This window comes from Pinus tabuliformis, chromosome 1_1 (assembly GCF_031772625.1).
Source record: "Pinus tabuliformis cultivar Carrire ecotype Pingquan chromosome 1_1, CPIR1, whole genome shotgun sequence".
In the NCBI taxonomy this organism is placed as follows: domain Eukaryota; kingdom Viridiplantae; phylum Streptophyta; class Pinopsida; order Pinales; family Pinaceae; genus Pinus; species Pinus tabuliformis.
The window spans coordinates 127,537,593-127,558,285 of NC_142297.1; the positions used below are offsets into that span (position 1 = coordinate 127,537,593).

The following is a 20,693-nucleotide window of genomic DNA, read 5'->3' on the forward strand; positions in this document are numbered from 1 at the left end:
GTTGCTTAGAGCTCTTTCAATCACACGTGCAAGAGCCAACTTTTGAGTTTCTACCTGGAGTTGTTATATCTGTTGTCTTGTAACTTCTAGATTCTTTTCCATTTTCCTATTCTCTACCATCAAATATTCTGTATTGGCCTTAAAAGTTCTTGCAAAGGCCAAGTTAGCTCGAAAATAGTTTCAAGATCTTTTGAGTGTCCATGACAATCACCTTTTATGTATTGATGAAAGCAGGATGTGTGAGGACATCAAGGAAATGCTTCTTTCTCGCTTTCACAATTTTTTTATAAAGCTCATGAGCTGCAAGTGTCAATGACTGAATTGTTATCAAGAGGAACAATTTCCTCTTCATCACCTAGAGCTTGCCCATCTATAAGAGGAGGCAAAGACTGAATGATGATTTGTTTTGTACTTGGCATAAGATTGACATATTTATTCTGTTGCTCTTGTTCTAACCTCCATGTTTTGAACGACTATTAACTCTTCGGTCTCTTTGGAAAGTTCTTGATCTTGCTACTATTTAATTCTTCATGTAATTGATTCTATCCTTCTTCTTTTGCTTTCTTTAACATTGTTTCTTCTTCCTCCTTTCTTCTCATCTCTTCTTCTTGCATTTGCCTTTCTTCTTGTTCTCTCTTCTATTCTTCCTTTTGTCTTTTCTCGTCTTCTTGCCTCTTATGCTCATCTTGTTTGTATTTCCTCTTCCTCTCAGCTGCCATAGCCAATTTCAAAATAGTTGTATCCACTTTGAATTTGTGGCTTTTCTCCTCTACTAGATTATGAGCAACCTTCCTTTTATATTTTATGCTCCCTTGGTTGTGATTTTATGGTTGCCTTGCTTCTAGAGTAGTATCCTATTATGGAATCACATGAGAAGGACCTGCTTGGTTTACTAGTGCATGAGGCCCAGAGGCATTATAACAATTCTTGATCTTCTCCTCTTTTGGTCTAGATCAGGTCCCACTTGGCTAGTTGAAATGTGTCTTGGCACAATGTTGCTTGCAAATGCTTCTGGGATCATACAGATGATACTCAATTATGCCAAACATGAAGTTCGCTAACTCATTACCTTAATCTTTTGTTACCTTTAGGTTCTTGATTTTGTAGGATCCCACCTGCAAAGTAAGAGTAGGCTAAAGTTCTTTCTTCTTCCTCTGCAGTAATGTTGATAAGCCCGTGGAAAGATGTTATGCAACTTCCTACATGAAAAACTTATCTGTGGCATACCTCATTAAAAAGTGTGATGACTTCTGGAAACTGAACACCCTAAGGTAAGTGCCATCTGGTGAGGCAAACCAATCAACAAGTTTTTATACTGAGTCCATAGCCTTGTGGGACATGTAAGGTGGCTTATCCTAAAAAATCATCTGGTACAATATTTTGAGGAAGTGGTCAACTACACTCTGAAAGCAACTTACAATAAATATGAACAGTAGGCTCTTTGGGTGTCCAATTCCAGCTCATGCTAGGAAAAGCATTCTGAGCACATATCCCATCCAATAAATATGCAGACATATAAAATCTAGCTTGCTTGCTCTTAGGTGGATTCTTTGCATTGTCACATTAATCCTAAGTTGTTGATCTAATAGATATGACCAGTTAAATACCTTCCCCTCCTTGAAAATCTGATGCAACATGTAAATCCAACCTTTAGGAAGTTTTCAAGACTCTTCTGACCATATATCCAACACCATAATACAATCAGGTAATGGAACACCTTTTTAAGAGACCTAGTCTTGTAAGTGTTACTAGGTGTCTGGTGGAACTTAGATGGCTCTTTCACCCAAGTCTTGATAGCATCCTTAGTACTCAAATAGCTGGAGACTGCATAAAAATGTGAATCCATATATGCTTTTGGCTTAGGCAAGTGATACATCAAATGAATATCATGAGCCAAATATGAAGCAAGCCACTACCCAATGGCATTGCCGAGGGTCATGCTCTTAGTATCCAAGTACGACAGGATCCACTTTATGACATCTGCACAAGGTAAGACTGGGAAGCTACACATAGCTCTATGAAAACTTGATCGTTGGATTTTTATGTACACCTATATATCCTCCAAATCTACTTTGAATTCCATAGTTGTGAATGCATCTTATACTATATGCCATGTAATATCCGAATCCTTTTCAATGAAGAGTTTAGTATCAAATATAATAGGCATGGTAACTGGAGTGCTCTCAAGCACTTCATCGGTACTGCTCTCTGTTGTTTATTTTGAAGTTGATCTCTTAGGAGGCATGCTTATAGCTAATGATGAAAGAGAGATGAGCTCAAAACCCGCAGTACTTATAACCAAGAGATGCACTCAAGGAAAGAACAATTTAAATTACGTAGATCGGTTCATCAAACGATATTAAAGCAACACCACACTCACTGATGAGAAGGATTATGTAGTTTTTGGGCTCTAAAAGGTAGATTGGGCTCTTGAACTATGCTTTGCATAGTCTCAACAAACAAGGATGGAACTTGAGGCTTGAGATTGCGCAATGCATAGTCTTAGCTGGGCAGGACAGGGAACAGACTGCGCATTGCGTAGTCTCAGAGGCCAAGGCTGAGGACTGAGGCTTAGAATTGTGCAATGCATAGTTGGGAAAGTTAGTGACTGCGCAGTCTCAGAGGCCAAGGATGAAACTTGAGCCTTGAAGATGTGAATTGTGCATTTGGAAAGGTAGCAATTCCTCAAGAATTACACAATTTTGCTTGGGAATGAGAGAGAAAAACTTCAAGACCTGATGTTATGGTAGAAAAAAGTGTAGATTGGCCTTCAGGAGAGTTGGTTCAGTAAATGACATGGTCCAAAAGAGATCATACAAAAGGTTTTGACACCTAATCTTTGGGATTAGGAAAATCCATGTAAATATTGTAAATAGCAAAATAAAAGAAATTGGAAGATGAAGAGACATTGGGAGATGAAACCCAATAGTCTCCCTCTCCTTGTATATATCCATGCTTTCTCTTAATGCAAAAACATAATTTATTCATGGAGTAATCCCTGACCTAACATGGTATCAGAGCACAGGTCCCAAATTTAACTATCATCTGCCTTTATAGCTCCTATGTCATCTGCTCATCGTTTAATCAATCATTCCGCTACTTCCCTGTCATGTCTCCTCCATATTTACCTATTCGTATTGTTATTTGCAACATCCTCTTTTTCTGCCCATCATTCTTTGCTCACGAACCAAAACTTGTAGATTAGGCTTAACAACATTGATGCTTCTTACGGATAGACCGTTTCAAATTTTTGATGTTGCGTTACTGAGGAGCATCTTCGATACTGTAATCAATTACGATTTTTTTTATTGCACCCACCTTACATAGGGACCGTACAACCTTTCAATTACTGAAGGAGCTTGAAATTGGTCTCATTTGAATGACTGTGCATTGAAGAACGTATAGTGGAATACGATGCATTGGTTGAATGTTCTCTTCATTTGTGCACATGGTAGTAGTAACATGGAAAGAGCTAACCAGCCATATATTGGGTATTTAATGCCCTCTGAGCAGCACGCGACTTAACGCGATAACACGGGAGCGGGAAAATTCGGCATTAAATAATATTTGCCCGCTCCCGTGTTATCGGGCTAAGTTGCGGGCTGCTCTGAGGGCATTAAATACCCAATATATGGCTGGTTAGCTCCAGCCGTAGTAACATATGGTAGTTTGAATCATATTCTGGTACGTTTGCTGAATGTTATGGTTTGAATGTTGGTATGTACATGTGGGGTGGATAATCTTTTAAATTCTCATTGAATTGTATGTTGAGTTTTTGTTTATGAAGGTTGTATGGTGTTGTTTTTTAAATGGAATAGTTATTACATAAAAGGGATGAGAACCTTTCCTTTCGATATGATGTTTTAAAACGGTCGTACTTCATAGTGTGATGGCTCATATATGCTTTAAATGCATGGTGAGTATGTTGAATATTTTTTTTTAAAAGGCATGTATAATGAATGCATATGAGGGTTGGTTATTTTTTAAAAGCCATGAAAAGGGTTGGTTAAAATGAGTTGTAATGAAAAATGGTATGGTATGTGATATGGGATGAGGCATTAATATATGTCATGTGATGTATTAAATTCCACATGGTATATGGAGGTATATTGATGATTTATTTTTGAAGACAACCAATTATTTTTATCACACAGATCTGCAATTATTGTAATTATTTTGGGCACATATTAGTTTTTATTATGCATTCCCTTATCTCTATAGTTGGAGTGGTTCTCTCTGGCAAAGAGAACTATTGTGAGTGGTCTAGGAAGATAAAACACAATTTGATTTTCAATGAGTTGTGGAAAGGAATTTGTGAAGGAGGAGACAATGCACCTAAAAAGCCTATTTCAGACAAGGAGCTTGTCATTTGGGAAGACAAGAAAAAAATGCTTATGCCTTGATTGCAACATCTGTAAATGAAGATGTGAGTCGTCATATTTATCCATTTTCAAATTCTTTTGAAGATTCAAAGAACCTGAGAGAATTATATGACTCACACTCTGAACTTGGAGTTGTTCAATGGATGATCGAGTTGTTCAATCTTGAGTTGAAAAATGATGACTCTCTTGCCTTAGCATCAGAAATAAGATCCATTATGCATGAAATAAAAGCCACTGGTGTTGAAAGAGATGTTCCTCTCACAGGCTATGTCAAGGCACTATATCCCACCTATTCACATTATTTTGAGTCATTGCAAGCAAGTGTAAAACTTAAGGAGATTTCTTTTGATTCCCTTGAAAATAAGTTTGCTGAAAGAGAGAAGGATTTTGGGAAAAAGAAAACTCCTCAGTCTTCTGAAGAAGTTGTGTGCCTTACATAGAAAGAGAATAATCATGCACAAGATTCTTCTAGAGGAAGAGGTGGCTGAAAAGGAAGAGGAAGGAATAATTTTAGAGGCAAGGGTGACAGAAATTTCCAAGGAGAAAGATTTGATCTTCATGGCATAAGATGTAACAAAAATGGAAATGATGCTTCCACATGTAAGCTACCTTGGGACATAATAGAGCATGAAATAAATGAAGAAAAAGGTAAAACGCCTAGTAAGGGGAAAGGAAAAGCACCAGAGTCCACTCATTATGTTGTGGCACATTGCAACATTGGAGTAACTGAAGAATTATTCAGTGCTTCACTTGCTTCATGGAAATATGCTTAGTTGCTTGATTCAAGAGAAACTTTCCATATGCCTTTCATAAGAGATTTCTTTGAATAATTCATTGGCAATGTGGATGGAACAATTTACTTTGTAGACAAGTCAAAGCTCAAGCGATCATGGCTTGGCACCATCAGGGTCAAACTGCTTGGTCTTCTAGACTTTCTTCTATATGATGTTCTATAGCTCCCAAAGCTGAGGATAAAATTGTTGTCTTTGGTCCACATCTTCCAACAAGGACACTCCATTCACATATTTGATGGTAAGGTTGAGTTCTGAAAAGCATCATATCACTCAATTGTCATGATTGGGAAAGAAGAATAAAGACTTTTGAAATTGCAAGGAACCTTTGCTTGTGCACAAAATTTTCATATAATTCTCACTATGATGAAGGTACACTTTCATCAAGTCTTTTATGGCATGCTAGATTTGGACACTTGAACTACGACAACCTTCGTTTCTTGAAGAAAAATGGTGTTATTGGTTTGCTAACTATCCCTAGGAAACTTAAGCAATGTGACACTTGTATCTTAGGAGAGCACAACAAACAATCATTTTATGATTCTCATTCCAGAGCACATGGAAAACTTGAATTCATTCATTCTAATTTATGTGGCCCAATGCATGTTTCTTCTTAAAATAGTAATAAAAATATGATGACATTTATTGATGACTACACGAGAATGTGTTGGGTTTATTTATTGAAGAACAAATTTGAAGCTTTTGAAATATTCAAGAAATTTCATGCATGGATTGAAAATGATGTACAATCTCATATTGGCTCTATTCGTACTGACAATGGAAAAAAATATACTTCAAAGGAATTTGAAAACTATCTCCGCTAGCATGGGATCAAACATCAAACAACTATACCTTGTAATCCCCAACAAAATGGTGCAACTGAAAGAATGAACATGGCAATATTAAGTATGGCATGTTCAATGATGTTTTTCAAGAATGTTAAGTTGATGTTTTCGGTTGATGTGATTCTATCTACTGTGTATATAAAGAATAGGTGTCCATCTTATGCTATCAAAAACAAGACTCCTTATGAAATGTGGTATGGCCACATTCCTTCAGTGAGGCATCTCAAGGTTTTTGGTTCCACCTCTTATGCCTTGATGCCTAAGGATTAAAGAAACAAAATCAGTGCAAGGAGTCTCAAATGTATCTCCGTTGGGTATTAAAATACCTCCAAATCATTCCATCTCTATAATGAAGCGAATAAAAAGTTTATAATATTTAGAGATTTGATCTTTCTTGAATCCTCCAAGACTGACATTGTTGTTGAGTGACAACTTGATTTCTTGGATAGATTCATACATGCAAAGTCTTTTCAAGAGTTTGATAATGAGATCCCACATCTTGAAGGGGGGATCCCTATACTGGATCAATCCGTGGAATCTCCTTTTGGAGCACTCTCTTCCCCGCATGAAGCTCCAACCACTGATCAAGATGACACTTTGAGTGATGTGATTGATATAATTGGGAGGCTAAATCTTGATTTATCCCCATCTTAGTCAACTGAGTAGCTTGGGCCATCTCAGAAAGATCCTCCAAAATGGCTGACAAAATTAGTTGAAAGTGTTCGTCCTAATGAGGTTGGAAAGAAAGAACAAGAAGCTCAAGAAGACAAAATGGAGGTGATGTAGATGATCTTGATTCACCTGTTGATATGGATTTTTCTTATGATTTTGAACTAAATTTGTCTACATATTTTGAACCAAATTCATTCAAATAAGTTTCTTCTCATGATGAATGGAAAGAAGCGATGCATAAATAATATGATACTTTGATAAAGAATGACACCTGGAAGATGGTTGATCCTCCATTGGGAGTCAAACCAATAGGCTGCAAGTGGGTCTTCGAGAATAAATATAAAGCAGATGGTTCACTTGACACACATAAAGCTAGGCTTGTGGAAAAAGGTTTTGCACATAAGGAAGGGGTCGATTATGAGGAGACCTTTGCCCCCACAACAAAATGGGTTACCATCCAGACACTCTTTACCTTCACAACTCAGAATGGTTGGAAAGTCCATGACATGGATGTAAAAATTGTTTTCTTGGATGGAGATCTGAAAGAGAATGTTTTTATGTCTCAACTAGAAGGATTTGTTGTGAAGACTCAAGAAAAAAAAGTATGCAAGCTCATAAAATCCTTATATGGCCTCAAGCAAGCACCATGAGCTTGGTATGAAAAATTGAATGAGCGTCTTCTGAAACTCAATTTCAAACATTATGATCTTTGATGATACAACTCTGTTTGTCAAGAAAGCTGGAAAAACATTTGTATATCTTGTGGTGTATTTAGATGATCTTTTGATGAAAGGGAACAATGAGAACTACATTGCATCCATAAAAAAATAACTGAGGAAATGATTTGAAATGACAGATTTGGGCTATGTTCACTACTATCTTTGAATTGAAGTAACCCAAAATCTGAAGTTTATATTCCTCTCTTAGAAGAAGTACACTAGATATATATTGAACATGTTTGGCATGACTGAGTGAAATCCTTTGACTACTCCAATGACACAAAATCTAAAGCTCACATCCACTAAAGGAAAAGAATTTGAGGATGCAACAAAGTATAGGCAAATCGTAGGAAGTCTCAAACTACTTGATTACTTCCAGACCAACCATTTCATTTGTTGTTGGAATTCTCTCAAGGTTTATGGAAAAGCCTTGTGAGGGTAATTGGTCTGCCGCAAAAATAGTTCTAAAGTACTTGAAGGGAACTCAAGACTTTGGACTCAAGTATATATAGGTGGATGACTTCAACTTGATTGGATACTTTGATTCAGATTTTGATGGAGATAAAGAAACTGGAGTATCTACTTCACGTTATGTAATGAGTCTTGGATTAGGAGTTGTCTCCTAGAGCTCATGCAAACAATAAGTTCAAGTAGATTCCACAATTGAGGTGGAATATGTGGCAACAACTGAAACAACCAAGGAAATTGTGTGGCTCAGGAAAATTATGGAATATTTGCAGGAGAAATAAGTGCATTCAACTCCTATTTTGATTGAAAACACTTTTGCAATAAACTTGGCCAAGAACCCAAAGTTCCATGATCAAACCAAACACATCAATACAAAGTATCATTTGATTTGACATCAGGTTGAGGCCAAAATAATCCACCTACGACATTGTTCCACAAATGAGAAGATTATAGGCATCTTCATCAAAGCACTTGGAAGAGAGAAGTTTGAAAGATTCAGAATGATGCTTGGCTTCACCAACATCCTTGGATATTAAGGGGGCACTGTTGACACTTGATGGATTAGGAAAATCCATGTAAATATTGTAAATATCAAAATAAAAGAAATTGGAAGATGAAGAGACATTGGGAGATGAAACCCAATAGTCTCCCTCTCTTTGTATATATCCATGCTTTCCCTTAATGCAAAACATAATTCATTCGTAGAGTTATTGTTGGCCCGACAAAAGGAAAAACACGCATGCACAAAAAGGCCCAACAACGATAACTATTGGTAGGTGATACTGGGGTTGACCTTGAGGTATAAATTGATACTGGGGTTGACCTTGGAGTACATATTGAGTCTGGGGTTGACCTTGAGGAACATATTGTAACGTAGGCACGTACTATCCTTGAGGTTGCCCCCCAGATGCAAATTGTGTACCTTGATGTTGTCCCCCAGGTGTTAAATGAGGCTGCCCCCCAGGCGGTAACTGGCCACCTTGAGGTTGAGAATTGGGAATCGAACCTGACATCATAAGAATGTCTTCTACGCTCAACGGCTTTGCACAATTGCTTCCAGTGAATAACCCTTGTTCAATGGGTTGAGGAGATGCTCCCGAAAAAGTACCAGAAAGTGATTGATACCCAGCGGGAATAGAAGGACCACCGTACAAAAAAGATTCAAGCGATTGAGTAAACATGGACGACTGATCTGACATATTTATGGGAGTATAAAAACCTCTAGGATAAGGAGTATGAGGTGGTGAAAAACTTAACACTGAATTTTCCAAATAATTAGTCAAAGAAAGATACCAAGTAGTACTTCTAGGTGGGCTGTAAAAAATTGATTCACGCTCCCTTAGATCAATAATAGGTTGATTTTCAGGGATAGGAATGCCTACTTCTTCTTCCGGAGCAAGTTCTTCAATAGCTATCAAACTAGAAGGAAGATTTTCGGTGATTACTCTTTCTACCCTAGGTGAATTAGGACCACTAGAAGTTGGAGAGACAAACCCCGATGTTGGAGTAACATGCTCAGATATCTCAGGTTCTTCACCTATATCACTAGTAGATGAAAAGCTACCAACAAGTTCGGAAACCGAAATAGATTCAGGATTATAACCTGTTTCTAGAGTTTGGTAATCAGGATGTACAACCAATGAAGACTCTCTTTCTTCAGGTGAACCAACTTTACTGCCACTAGCAGTTACGAGGACTTTCAAGCCTTCAAGATGGCTCGGGACTTCTTTAGGAGGTTGGCGCCGAAGTCTACGAGACTTCCTCAGTAAATCAGCCACGGCTACAAACTCAGGAGACTGGCCCCGAAGTCTACGGGACTGTCTTGGTAATTTAGCCACAGTTAAAAACTTTTAACTACTTCACACGCAAACAAAGTAAAATCTCAATGAAAAACGCCTAAAGCCTCTAAAGAACCAAACAAATTTGAATCACACACCTAAAGAATCTAGAGATCAAAACACACACAAACAGTAACTTTCCAGACCGAAAACACTAGTTGGTGATGAAATCCAACGTCGCAGAATTCAGTACAGAAATGGCGGTTGGAACAGTTACCCCGATAACCTACTTAATGAATAGACTAGACCAAGTTCCTCCACTTAACCGTCTCGAGTGAAGTGAACCCCCCAAAAAATCCAAGTGAGTTTAGCCGACGTCTGCTCCAGGTACAGTGGGATCTTCCCAACACTGTCACCTTAGGAAGAATCCTAAAGAATATGTCCACTAAGGTTACCAACTGAGACAAATACACCTGGGGGAATAGTCTACGATCCGATACGCACGCAAGGGCAGAGTAGCAAGCTCAATCCCCTTGAAGGCTCCTTGACATAATCCAAGGTTTACCAACAAGTGACCCCAGGCTCCTCGACAATGGTTAATTCGAGGTTTACCGTTTTTAATACGTGAATATCTGGCGTCGTTCCCAATGAGGAAGGATTGATTCCCACACTGGTTCAGACACGATCTCGTGCTTCTCCTTTAAGAGGAGCTTTCCCAGAGCATAAATGCAACAATTGGATTTCTTCCTACCACAAGATACAACTACTTGTTTGTTTTTACTGTCTTGGAGAGTTAATTACTCTCCTACTCCAAGACACTAGCCTAAGCTAAGTTGGTGTATCAGAGCCCTAGAAATAAAATGTTACTAGGTGAATTTTACTTTAAGCGTTAATTTTAGTGGTTGTTGTTTAAGTCAAGAGGTGGTGGAGATAAAACTCGTGGTGTAAAGACTCGACTCGAAATCACTAAAAAGATGCACCTAGGATGATTTAAACAATATTTTCTCTTCGATGAACTTCTAAACTTAAGAAAGAGTTTGAGAAATGCGACTACTTTGTAAACACAAATCTTTATCAATTAAACAAATTAAAAGAAGAGATTTTCCTTTCCAAAGCACTCAAAACGAGACAACTAGCTATTTCACACAAATTTCCTTTTTCTTTTCAAAGCAAACAATCACTACAAAAGACAAACTTTTCCAAAAGAGATTTTGTTTTTTATATTTTGTAAAAAAGACACTCAAAACCAATGAAAATAACTAACTTTGAGAGCTACAAACTATAAAAAGCTACTTGAAGTTAAAGCCTACTAAAAGTCTTTTTGAGGATGTTTTACTTAGCTAAATGTGAGCTAAGGACTAATGTATGCAGAATCACAATTAGTCAAAAAACAACCAATCTTTCGTTTTCTTTTTGAAAAAATGCAAATTCCAAACTTTCAACAACAAGCTTTTCGAAATTTTGAAATGAGAAAACTCAAAGCAAATTCCTCAACAAGGGGAGATTTCATAAATGGTCAGACTCAAAAGAAGACCAGTAGACACCAAGGTAATCTGAGGTCTCTAGGTCTTCTAGGCTCAGAGCCACTACACAACCAAAACGAAAAACAAACCCAACAAGCAAAATTCCTAGGAATTCCACCTAAAACCCTAATGCTAACGAAATCAAACCAAGGAAAGTTTTTGATAGGGAACAAGCAGGTCTGGGCAATGGCTAAAACTTATAAACAAATTCTAAACTGATAAAAAAGAGGAAAATTTGAAATTCTTCAAATTTTTGACAGGGTACACAGGCAACCTGTTTACACAGGTGCGTCTACGCTCTGTGCACAAAGCAAAAGTGCGTACAAGTACGCACTGTGCTTAACTAAAAGGGTGCGTACCTCTCCCAAAACTATGAAAAATGAAAACTAACTCAAAATTAACTAAATACACCCAATCCCACAATCATCAAGTCAAAAACAGAAACAGAAAATACAGTTTCTCAAGTCAAAGTATAGACAAAGAAAACAATCAAGTTCCCCAGTATGGTCGCCATTCTGTCGCGCGGAATGGGTCGATCTTGCGGACAAGATAGACCTTCCTAAAATCTAAAGAAGACCTAACGACAAGCAAACCAACCAGACACTATCTTTCTCTAAATATGCTTCAATAAACAATAGCAAACAAAGGTTTCTAGGGCCTACCTTTGGTCCAACGCAAGCTTGTGGATGCCCTCGCTCTTTTGATCCAAATGAGCTCCTCTTCGTGAATCTGCAAACACAAACAAGGCAAACAAATTAAATAGCACCTGAAAAACCAATTGAAAAACTAATTGCATGAAACATATTTAACATGAAAGTCAAGGAGTTCATGAAACAAATAACATAAGATACTTGTTGAGAAAAATGAGTTTGATTGTATTAATTCAAAAGAAGAAGAACTTTACAACCTTTGCCTTGACGCTGACAAGATGTCTCCTCTACTTTGACAAGCTTCACTCACTCTCCAATGGAACCAAGAGGTATGTGATCCTTCCTCTCAAGCTCAACCAAAGAGTCTTGATTTCACCAGCATTTACCCTCAAAATGTTCAGCTTCTAACCTCCCTAGTCCTCACCCCAATGCCTGTATTTATAGTGCAATGGAGGGAAGTTACTAGGTCCTCCTTCAAAGGGATAAAGCCCTCCTTCAAAGGGATAGCTCCTTTAGTCAAGGGATTAGCTCCTTCTCTTTTGGGATGCATGAACCACCTCAGAGCGAACAATCCACGTCAAAATTCCTTCTGGAAAACTCTAGAATTAACCCAAAGTGAGTTTTTTAAGATAAAAATTGCGCCTTTTGACTTTTACAGGGGTCCGCACCTGCATCGTTAGGAACAGAGCGGGTAGGTATGTAGCTTTTGTACACAGAAGGTGCGGGACCGCAAGTGACCATGAGAGAAAGTGCGGAACCAGAGTTACATTGATTTTTAATGTCTTTCTCCCACTTCCAAAGCTTGATTTGAAGAGCTGAGGTTCTAGACTTGCTTAGGAGGACAGTACAAGTGATGATAGACCCATACTGACTGCAAATAATCATGGTGACGATATTTTTGTGTAACAGTAGGAAAAAAACAAGAAGGTGATGCAACACTTGTAAAAATTGAACAAAAGACTGAAACAACACTTGTACAAGCTAATAATAATAGAAACTCCAACTACCATAAAAGTAAACTAGAAAAATAACACTCATAGAAGCAAAAGTGACTTAAAAACCAACAAAAAGTGACACATGAAAAACTTACCTGGAAAAACATTGCAAACTAAGTCGAAAGCTCCTTGATCTCGTGGGGAAGGCTAGAGATCCAATGTCGAGTGTGCAAATGAGCTCTACAAGCATCTATTATATAGATCTAGCCCCCCACGGAGTTAGGTTAGTGATCCAGATTTAAACAGGAACACAACAAATTACAGAGATAACCATAAACACAGAGATGCAGCGGAAATAATACTTCATTTCATTAATGTAAAATACTGAAATATGCTTACAAACAGGAATGGAAATAAATAAGCTAGGGTGATGGTAGCTTATCTTTGAGAAGAGATGTGGTAGCTACATGCCTCTAAACTGCCTTACAATGAGGCTCAAGGGCCTTTTTATTATTGAATAATAAGAGCAAACCCTAAACAACCAAAACCCTAACCCGAGGAGATGTAACACCAAGAGTTTATGGGCCCTGTTGGGGTGAGTTGGACAACCAACTTCCCAGGGTTGCAACTTGGTCATATTATCTCTGTTTGACGCATATGATATCCCATTGGAAAGATCTCTCTGAGGACTATGACGGAAAATACGATTTTAGACAGAAAATCACTGGCGGTAGATTTCCAAAAAAATGTCAGCTACAATGAAGGAAACTGAAAATTGAAAGAAGCAATGGTGGGGGTCCAAGTGGAATTTGCGGGTGGCCACCAATATCCATCTAGATTAGTGAGGGCTTATGAAAAACATGCCTAAAATCAAGGAAAAAGCGACACTTGTCTAAAATCGAAAATAGAAACTTGTGCCACTTGTCGAACAATGATTGTGGACTCCAATCTCTGAACGCAGCGGGTCAGAGGAAGGGTTAGATGCCGCAGAGGCTAGGGTTCCACCGACGACGCCGCAGAGTTTCTCCTCCGTCCTCGACTCGCAGGCACATTGTCTTCCTTGGCAGCAGCGTGGGTGGGGGATATATTATCTCTGGTCTTTTATATTTTCTCTAAGCGGGGGCAAGGTGGCTGTCCTTGCCACCTCTGCCCCCGGTCTCGCCTCTGCTCCAGTGGGTGCTTCTCCTTCGTAGCAGCAGTTTGGTTTGTTTTGGCTGTGGCTTATCCATTGGCGTGTTGAGGGAACAACAACGTGTTTTCTGACTCTGCACTGTTTCGTGCCGCATCTATGGCTAATTTCGCTGGTGTTTTCTGCAGGCTGTTGTGGATGTTTGAGGCAGTGTTTCTACCTCTATTTTTCGTCTGATTCGAGTTGAGAGTTTGAGGGGGCGGGGTAAGAGTGGCTACCTTTGCTACTCTCTTCCTCATTTCGTGCCTCTCCTTCTTGTTTGGGCAGCCAGATTTAGCGCTATTTGTTCTCAATTTCATTCCACAGGAGCTTTTACATCTTGTGGTGCATTGGTGCCATTTTTGCACCTCTGCTCTTTTTTGTTGTTTATTTTTGTAATAGGATGGGTTGCCTCTTCAGGTCTGTTTTTTCAGGGGCGCAATATTGGCCTTTTGGGGTATATTTTGGGCACTGTATTGCAGATTTGCTGGGGTTTTTCATACCTTTTATTTGCTGCCCTGTCTGAGGGCATTTCTGAATACTTCTTTTGGAGTATTTTTGTAAGTGGCTCTGCCCACGTTTCTGCATATGCTTCATGCATCTACAATATGTGATCTTCTTTAATGAATATTACGAATTTTCTCCACGGAAAAAATGATTGTGGACTCCCTATTTTCTAGGGATGATCATTAGCTTACTCCGGGAAACTATGCAGTCACACTAATAGAAGGAACCATGCAATTCCTAGCAACAATGGATTGTGCAGTTCACTGTTTCAATGGATTGAGCAATCTTGATCACTCTGAGAGAGAGATAGGACAATTTGCATGCTCTATGACTGCCTATTTTCAAAGCTTGTGTAGTTCTGATCCTCAAGGCATATTGCAATTTCCAGTGATAGAGGATTTTGTAGTTCCTAAAGGGAAGACCGACAGTTGGAGGAAGATCGGGGTAGGAGATGACTTGTGTTTAGAAATTGTTTAGTTGTTGCTAACAAGACTTAGTCATCATCAAGACAAGCCAATCAAGTCATCACAATCACTGCATGCAAAAAAAAGTAAAATCGACAACAAACAACAAAAATAATACTTGACAAACGTGAAAGATAAGTTTTCATGAACGGAAGGGAAGCCCCAAAATCTCCAAAATCAAAACATAGACAAAATTTTGAAAAAAATTGTACAATGCTTAAATTTTTCATTAATTTATTTTTTTTCATTATATTTATCACATTTATAATTATGAACCTGAAATTTTAATTACAAATTAGAATCCAAAAATAAAATACATTCACTTCTTTTAACTAAATAATCAATATTAAACATTAACTAATATATGAAAAGTATCTCTGGAGTATTTTAATTATGCAGATTTTTAAATTTGCTACTTTATTACATCATTATTGAATTTCAGATAAAATTAATTAAAATATATGTAAAAAAGAACCAAAAGATAAATAATTAGATTACAGTCTTGTGGATTACAAATTTTGGTTATGGGTTTGATTTTGCAAATTAACTTCATACTGAAATCTGAAATCAACATAGACTCAGATATGGAAAAATAATATAGATTTGTGTGAAATCATCTTGTAGTTTTAAAAAGAAAATATATATATAATTTTGATTAAGTAACAAATTCTCATATTTTTTTTCTAAATGTTGAACTGCAGGAGAAAGTGGTAGAAGCAGAAGACTGGATGGCAATTTAGATAGAACACACTCAGAGGAAAGCCCGGCGAAGGGTAAGAAAAATGAAGAGCTCGGAAAGCAGCGTATAAACAGGGAGAAGAAAATCTGGAAGAAAGAAAAAGAGATTAAAATTCAGGGACGAAAACCTAGTATCAAAGTGTCAAATGGTTTTTTGTGCTCCCACATCCAACCATACTGCGACCAGGAAATACAGAGAGAGAATAAAAAAGGACAACAGAAGAAAGAACAGATAACCTTCACGGCTGAACTGTAGTTTTCTCTTCTTCCTCTAACAAATAAAAATATTTATGGCGTCCTATATAACTATGACAAAACAATCGGCTTTAGTAGTTTAAAAGAGAGTCAATATTCCTGCGTTTTGGCTAAATCTTTCCCCGCGTGGTTCAGTGACCAAATGCGAATAAGCAAAGGAGGATGATTTGATTCCTTTACTTGAACTAACAAATTAATTGCAATTTTTAGAATTTGTAATTTTATGTTTTATATTCTTGTAGTGGATATTTTTGTTTCTCTATGCTGGAGGTGAATATTTTTGTTAGAGTAAGACATAATACATGGTTCTGGTTTTCTTTTTTAATAAAATTTTTTATATTAGATTTTCATTTTAAATATTTGTTTACAGTTATATAAGTTATATAATTTTATGGGGTTCATAGTATGTTTTAAAATTGTTTTGATATTATGATGATAGAGCTAAAGAATTCTATGAGCTGCAGATGGGTTCTTTGATAGATGATGAATATAATAGCAAGTTCTTGGAGTTGTTGAGATATGCGCCTTACCTCAATGATGAAAAGGCTAAGATTCATAAATTCATCAGTGGATTTCCAGTAGCATATAGAGACCGGATTGAGTTTGATGAGCCTAGATCGTTGGAGGAGGTCATATGGAAGTTGAAGTGTTGTTATGAGTAGTTAAAGTGCAAAGCTGAGCCTAAGCGTGATTTGAAAGGAAATGAGAAATTTAAAGGGAAGGGGGCACCAAAGTGGGGAAGACCCCACGATGAAAGTGAGAAAAAAAATGTTCCTCCTTACAAGAAGTTCAATGTAATTGAGAAGGGCCATGGGTCACAGCCTAGAGAACCGCAGACTAGAGGTGATGGTAGGGGACCGTTGTAGTGTTGAATATGTGACAAAGATCATTGCAAGAAGGATTTTCCATTGTACCGGGGTGGTAGGCCTTAGATCAATAGTTCTCAGGAGGCACTTGGGGTTGTTGGGCATAACATTCCTCAAATTTATGCACTTGTGGACAACAAGCAAGTAGATCACTAAGCATCCATTATTGAAATGGAAGGTAAGCTTTATGGTCAACTTGTTTCTATTTTGATTGGCCATGGATCTAATTATAGTTATGTTAACCTTGACTTGGTTGATAAGTGTGGTTTGAGAAAAGAAGTGCATGCAAAGTCTTGGTTGGTGTAGTTGGCTACATGTACTAAGAAGAGAGTTCATCATTAGGTAAGAGCTTGTGCATTTGAGCTAAATTCTATGCCTACAACAACAAATTTGAATGTACTTCCATTGGGATCATATAGCATGATTTTGGATATGGATTGGTTGTATCTTCATATGACCAAAGTAGATTGTTATGACAAGGCTGTTGAGTGCCTAGATGATAATGGGGAAGATAGAATCTTATAGGGAAAGAAGAATCCTACATCAGTGAGGATGGTCACTACTATGCTGGCTAAGAACAATTGCAGGAAGGAGTGTGTACTCTTTGTAATCCATATTTTCAGTGACAAGGGTAAGGATGTTGAGAATGCATAAATCTTAAAGAGATACCTTGTATTATAGTAGTTTCAGGATGTGTTTCCAGCAAATATTCTAGATTTTCTTCCCTACAGGAGAGTGGAATTTTCTATTGAGTTGGTACCAGGAGCAACACCAGCATCAAAGGAACCTTACAAGATGATCCCACCAGAGTTAATAGAGTTGAAGTTGCAGTTGAAGGAAAGGATTGATAAGGGATACATTCGGCCAAGTGTATCGCCTTGGGGTGCACTAGCATTGTTTGTGAAGAAGAAAGATGATACTCTTAGATTGTGCATCGATTACATGCAGTTGAAAAAAGTGACAATCAAGAACAGTCATATGTTGCCAAGGATTGATGACTTATTTGACCAATTCAAGGGAATAGCAGTGTTCTCAAAGATTGATATGATATTAGGATACCATCATGTATGCGTAAAATAAGAGGACACCTACAAGGCTACTTTCAGGACCAGGTATGGGCATTATGACTTTGTTGTGGTTCCTTTTGGTTTGACTAATGCCCCAGCTACTTTTATTTTCTTGATGAATAATGTATTGCTTCCTTATCTGGACAAGTTTGTGATTGTGTTCTTTGATGATATATTGATATATTCTAAGAATGAGGAAAAACATGTAGAACGCTTAACATTATATTGAGATTGCTAAGAGAGCATCAGTTGTATTCTCAGCTTAGCAAGTGCAGCTTCTTTCAAACAAAGGTACATTACTTGGGATTTTTTGTCTCCAAGGAAGACATAGCAGTGGATCTAGAAAAGATAAGGGTTATCATGGAGTAGGAAGCTCCTAAGAATGTGGATGAAGTTAGATCATTCATGGGCCTAGCAGGTTACTATAGGAGGTTCATCAGGAACTTTTCACGCATTGCATATCCTATTACATCATTGCAAAGGAAAGGTAATAAATTTAAATGGACAGAGGAGTGTGTGGCCAACTTTGAGGAGTTGAATCAGAGGTTGACCAATGCTCCGGTTCTTAAGATTGTAGATCTAGATAAAGAGTTCGTGGTGTGTACAATTGCTTGCAAGAGAGGACTTGGTGGGTTCTTGATGCAGGAGGGACAGGTGGTGTGTTATGAGTCCAGGAAGCTCAATGAGCACGAGCATAACTATGTGACTCATGATCTTGAGGTGACAACTATTATTGAGGCCTTGAACATTTGGAGGCATTATCTTCTTGGAAGGAGGTTTGTGTTGGTGAGAGATCACAGTAGGTTGAGATATCTATTTGAACAACCAAATATGAATGGCATGCAGGCTAGGTGGCTGGCCATGATCATCGAGTTTGAATTTGAGACCAGTACATTAATGTAAGGAAAACAGGGTTGTAGATGCTCTCAGTGGGAGAGTGTAGATGAACCATGTTGCAAGAGTGAGCTCTTATGGGACAAATTCACAGGATTAGATCTTACTGGCAAGCCAATAGGATGAAAGGTACAGGGAGCTTAGGCACATGTTACAATAGGGTATAGGTGATTGGGATGTGGGCTATCATCTCATGACAGATGGTTTGGGGAGATTCAGGGACAAGATCTATGTGCCAGATGACAGTGGGCTCAAGAAGTTTACCTTGAGGGAGTTTCATGTTAAGCCCTATTAAGGACACACATGATATCATAAGACATTGACAACAGTGAACAAGTTATACTATTGGCCGAATATGAAGAAGGAAGTGGTAGAGTTTGTGACAAGATGTTTAGACTGTCAGTAGGTGAAAGAATAGTGTAAGAATCTAGGTGGGTTGCTTCAACTTATTCCGATTCCATAATGGAAATGGGAGGTGATTTCCATGGATTTCATTACAGGTTTTCCAAGGACATCAAGGAAAAATTATTCTATCGTGGATGTGGTCGATAGGTTGAGAAAGGTAGCTCACTTCATTCCATTGAAGACTACTTATTCAACTAGTGAGGTGCCACAGGTCTTCATCAGGGAGATCGTGAGATTGCATGGTGTTCTGAAGAAGATCATGTTGGATAGGGATGCTAAGTTCACTTCCAAGTTTTGGAAGGAGTTGTTTACAGGTTTGGGGAAAGAGTTGGCCTTTAGTAGAAATTATCATCTGTAAAAATATGGATAGACAGAGACGATCAACAAGATTCTAAAGGATATGCTAAGGATGTATGTCATGCACCAGTAGAGGAGATGGGAGGAGTACCTTTCATTGGTCAAATTTTCTTACAACATTAGTTATCAGAGTCACTAAGGATGAGTCTGTTTGTGGCACTTTATGGGTGGGGTTGTAATACTCCCATTAGCTGGAGCGATCTAGTGAACAAGGTACTTATTGGAATGGATATGTTGGCAAAAATGGAATAGGAGATGCAGGTTATAAAGAGGAATCTAAATGCAATACAGATAAACAAAAATTTTATGCAGACCAACGCGAGGCATTTAAGGAGTTTTAGGTTGGGGAGCATGTGTATTTTCACATCAATCCCAAGAAAAGATCCTTAATGATTGGATCATTTGCCAAGTTGGCACCACAGTATTGTGGACCTTTTGAGATCCTTAAGAGGATTGGACTAGTGGCATACAAACTTGCATTTCTTCTGACAATGAGATTCCATGATGTTTTCCATGTTTCATATGAAAAAGGGATATGCAAAGGGTGTTGAACATGTTATTGATTGGTCTATATTGAAGGTGGAACCAGAAGGAGAATTCCATCTAGAACCTCAGTGCATATTGCAGTGGAAACAACTCATGCTCCGAAACAAAGAAATCGAGCAAGTTAATGTGCATCGGAAGCACTTTGGTCCCAATGAAGCTACATGGGAGATGACTAATGAGATGTGGACTATGTATCCTTCATTGTTTGTCGGTTGAGAAAAATGTTTTTGGTATATGTATGTATGTACATGGATGTAAATATCGCCATGAGTTGAGTCATAAAACTCCAATAAGTAGTATGGTTGTGTTGTGGCCAACAACAACCCCCCTTCTATTTAGTATTATTACTAATACTAATAAGTGGGGACCCTTATCCATAAAATTCAAAAAAATAAATTTAGGACTTGTATTTCCTTTTTGAATAAATCTTACCATCATAAAACCTAGGAGAATACCCAAAAAATTTAAAAAGACTTGAATTTTTTATGATAAGTTCGAACAAAACCATTCCCTTAATAAAATGTGTCGCATCGCAAAAAGGTAATGGATGCCTTACTACAAACAGAATCCTAAGATTGCGAAATCGCGATGAAAAATCACACGTTGAAAACCCTCATCACATCGCATGCCTTAACTATCACTTAAGCTGAAATGCCTCAAACC

At 37.9% G+C, this 20,693-nt stretch overlaps 1 protein-coding gene across 1 annotated transcript in view; it reads left to right on the forward strand.

Annotated features, from left to right (window-relative positions):
- LOC149211973 (uncharacterized) overlaps positions 1-16,126 on the forward strand; it is a 30,516-nt gene extending 14,390 nt beyond the window's left edge. Inside the window, exon 2 of the mRNA XM_089390519.1 lies at positions 15,604-16,126. Coding sequence (XP_089246645.1) covers positions 15,604-15,896 — 293 coding nt within the window. The 3' untranslated portion in view covers positions 15,897-16,126. The remainder of the gene's footprint in view (positions 1-15,603) is intronic.
- The last annotated feature ends 4,567 nt before the right edge of the window (positions 16,127-20,693 follow it).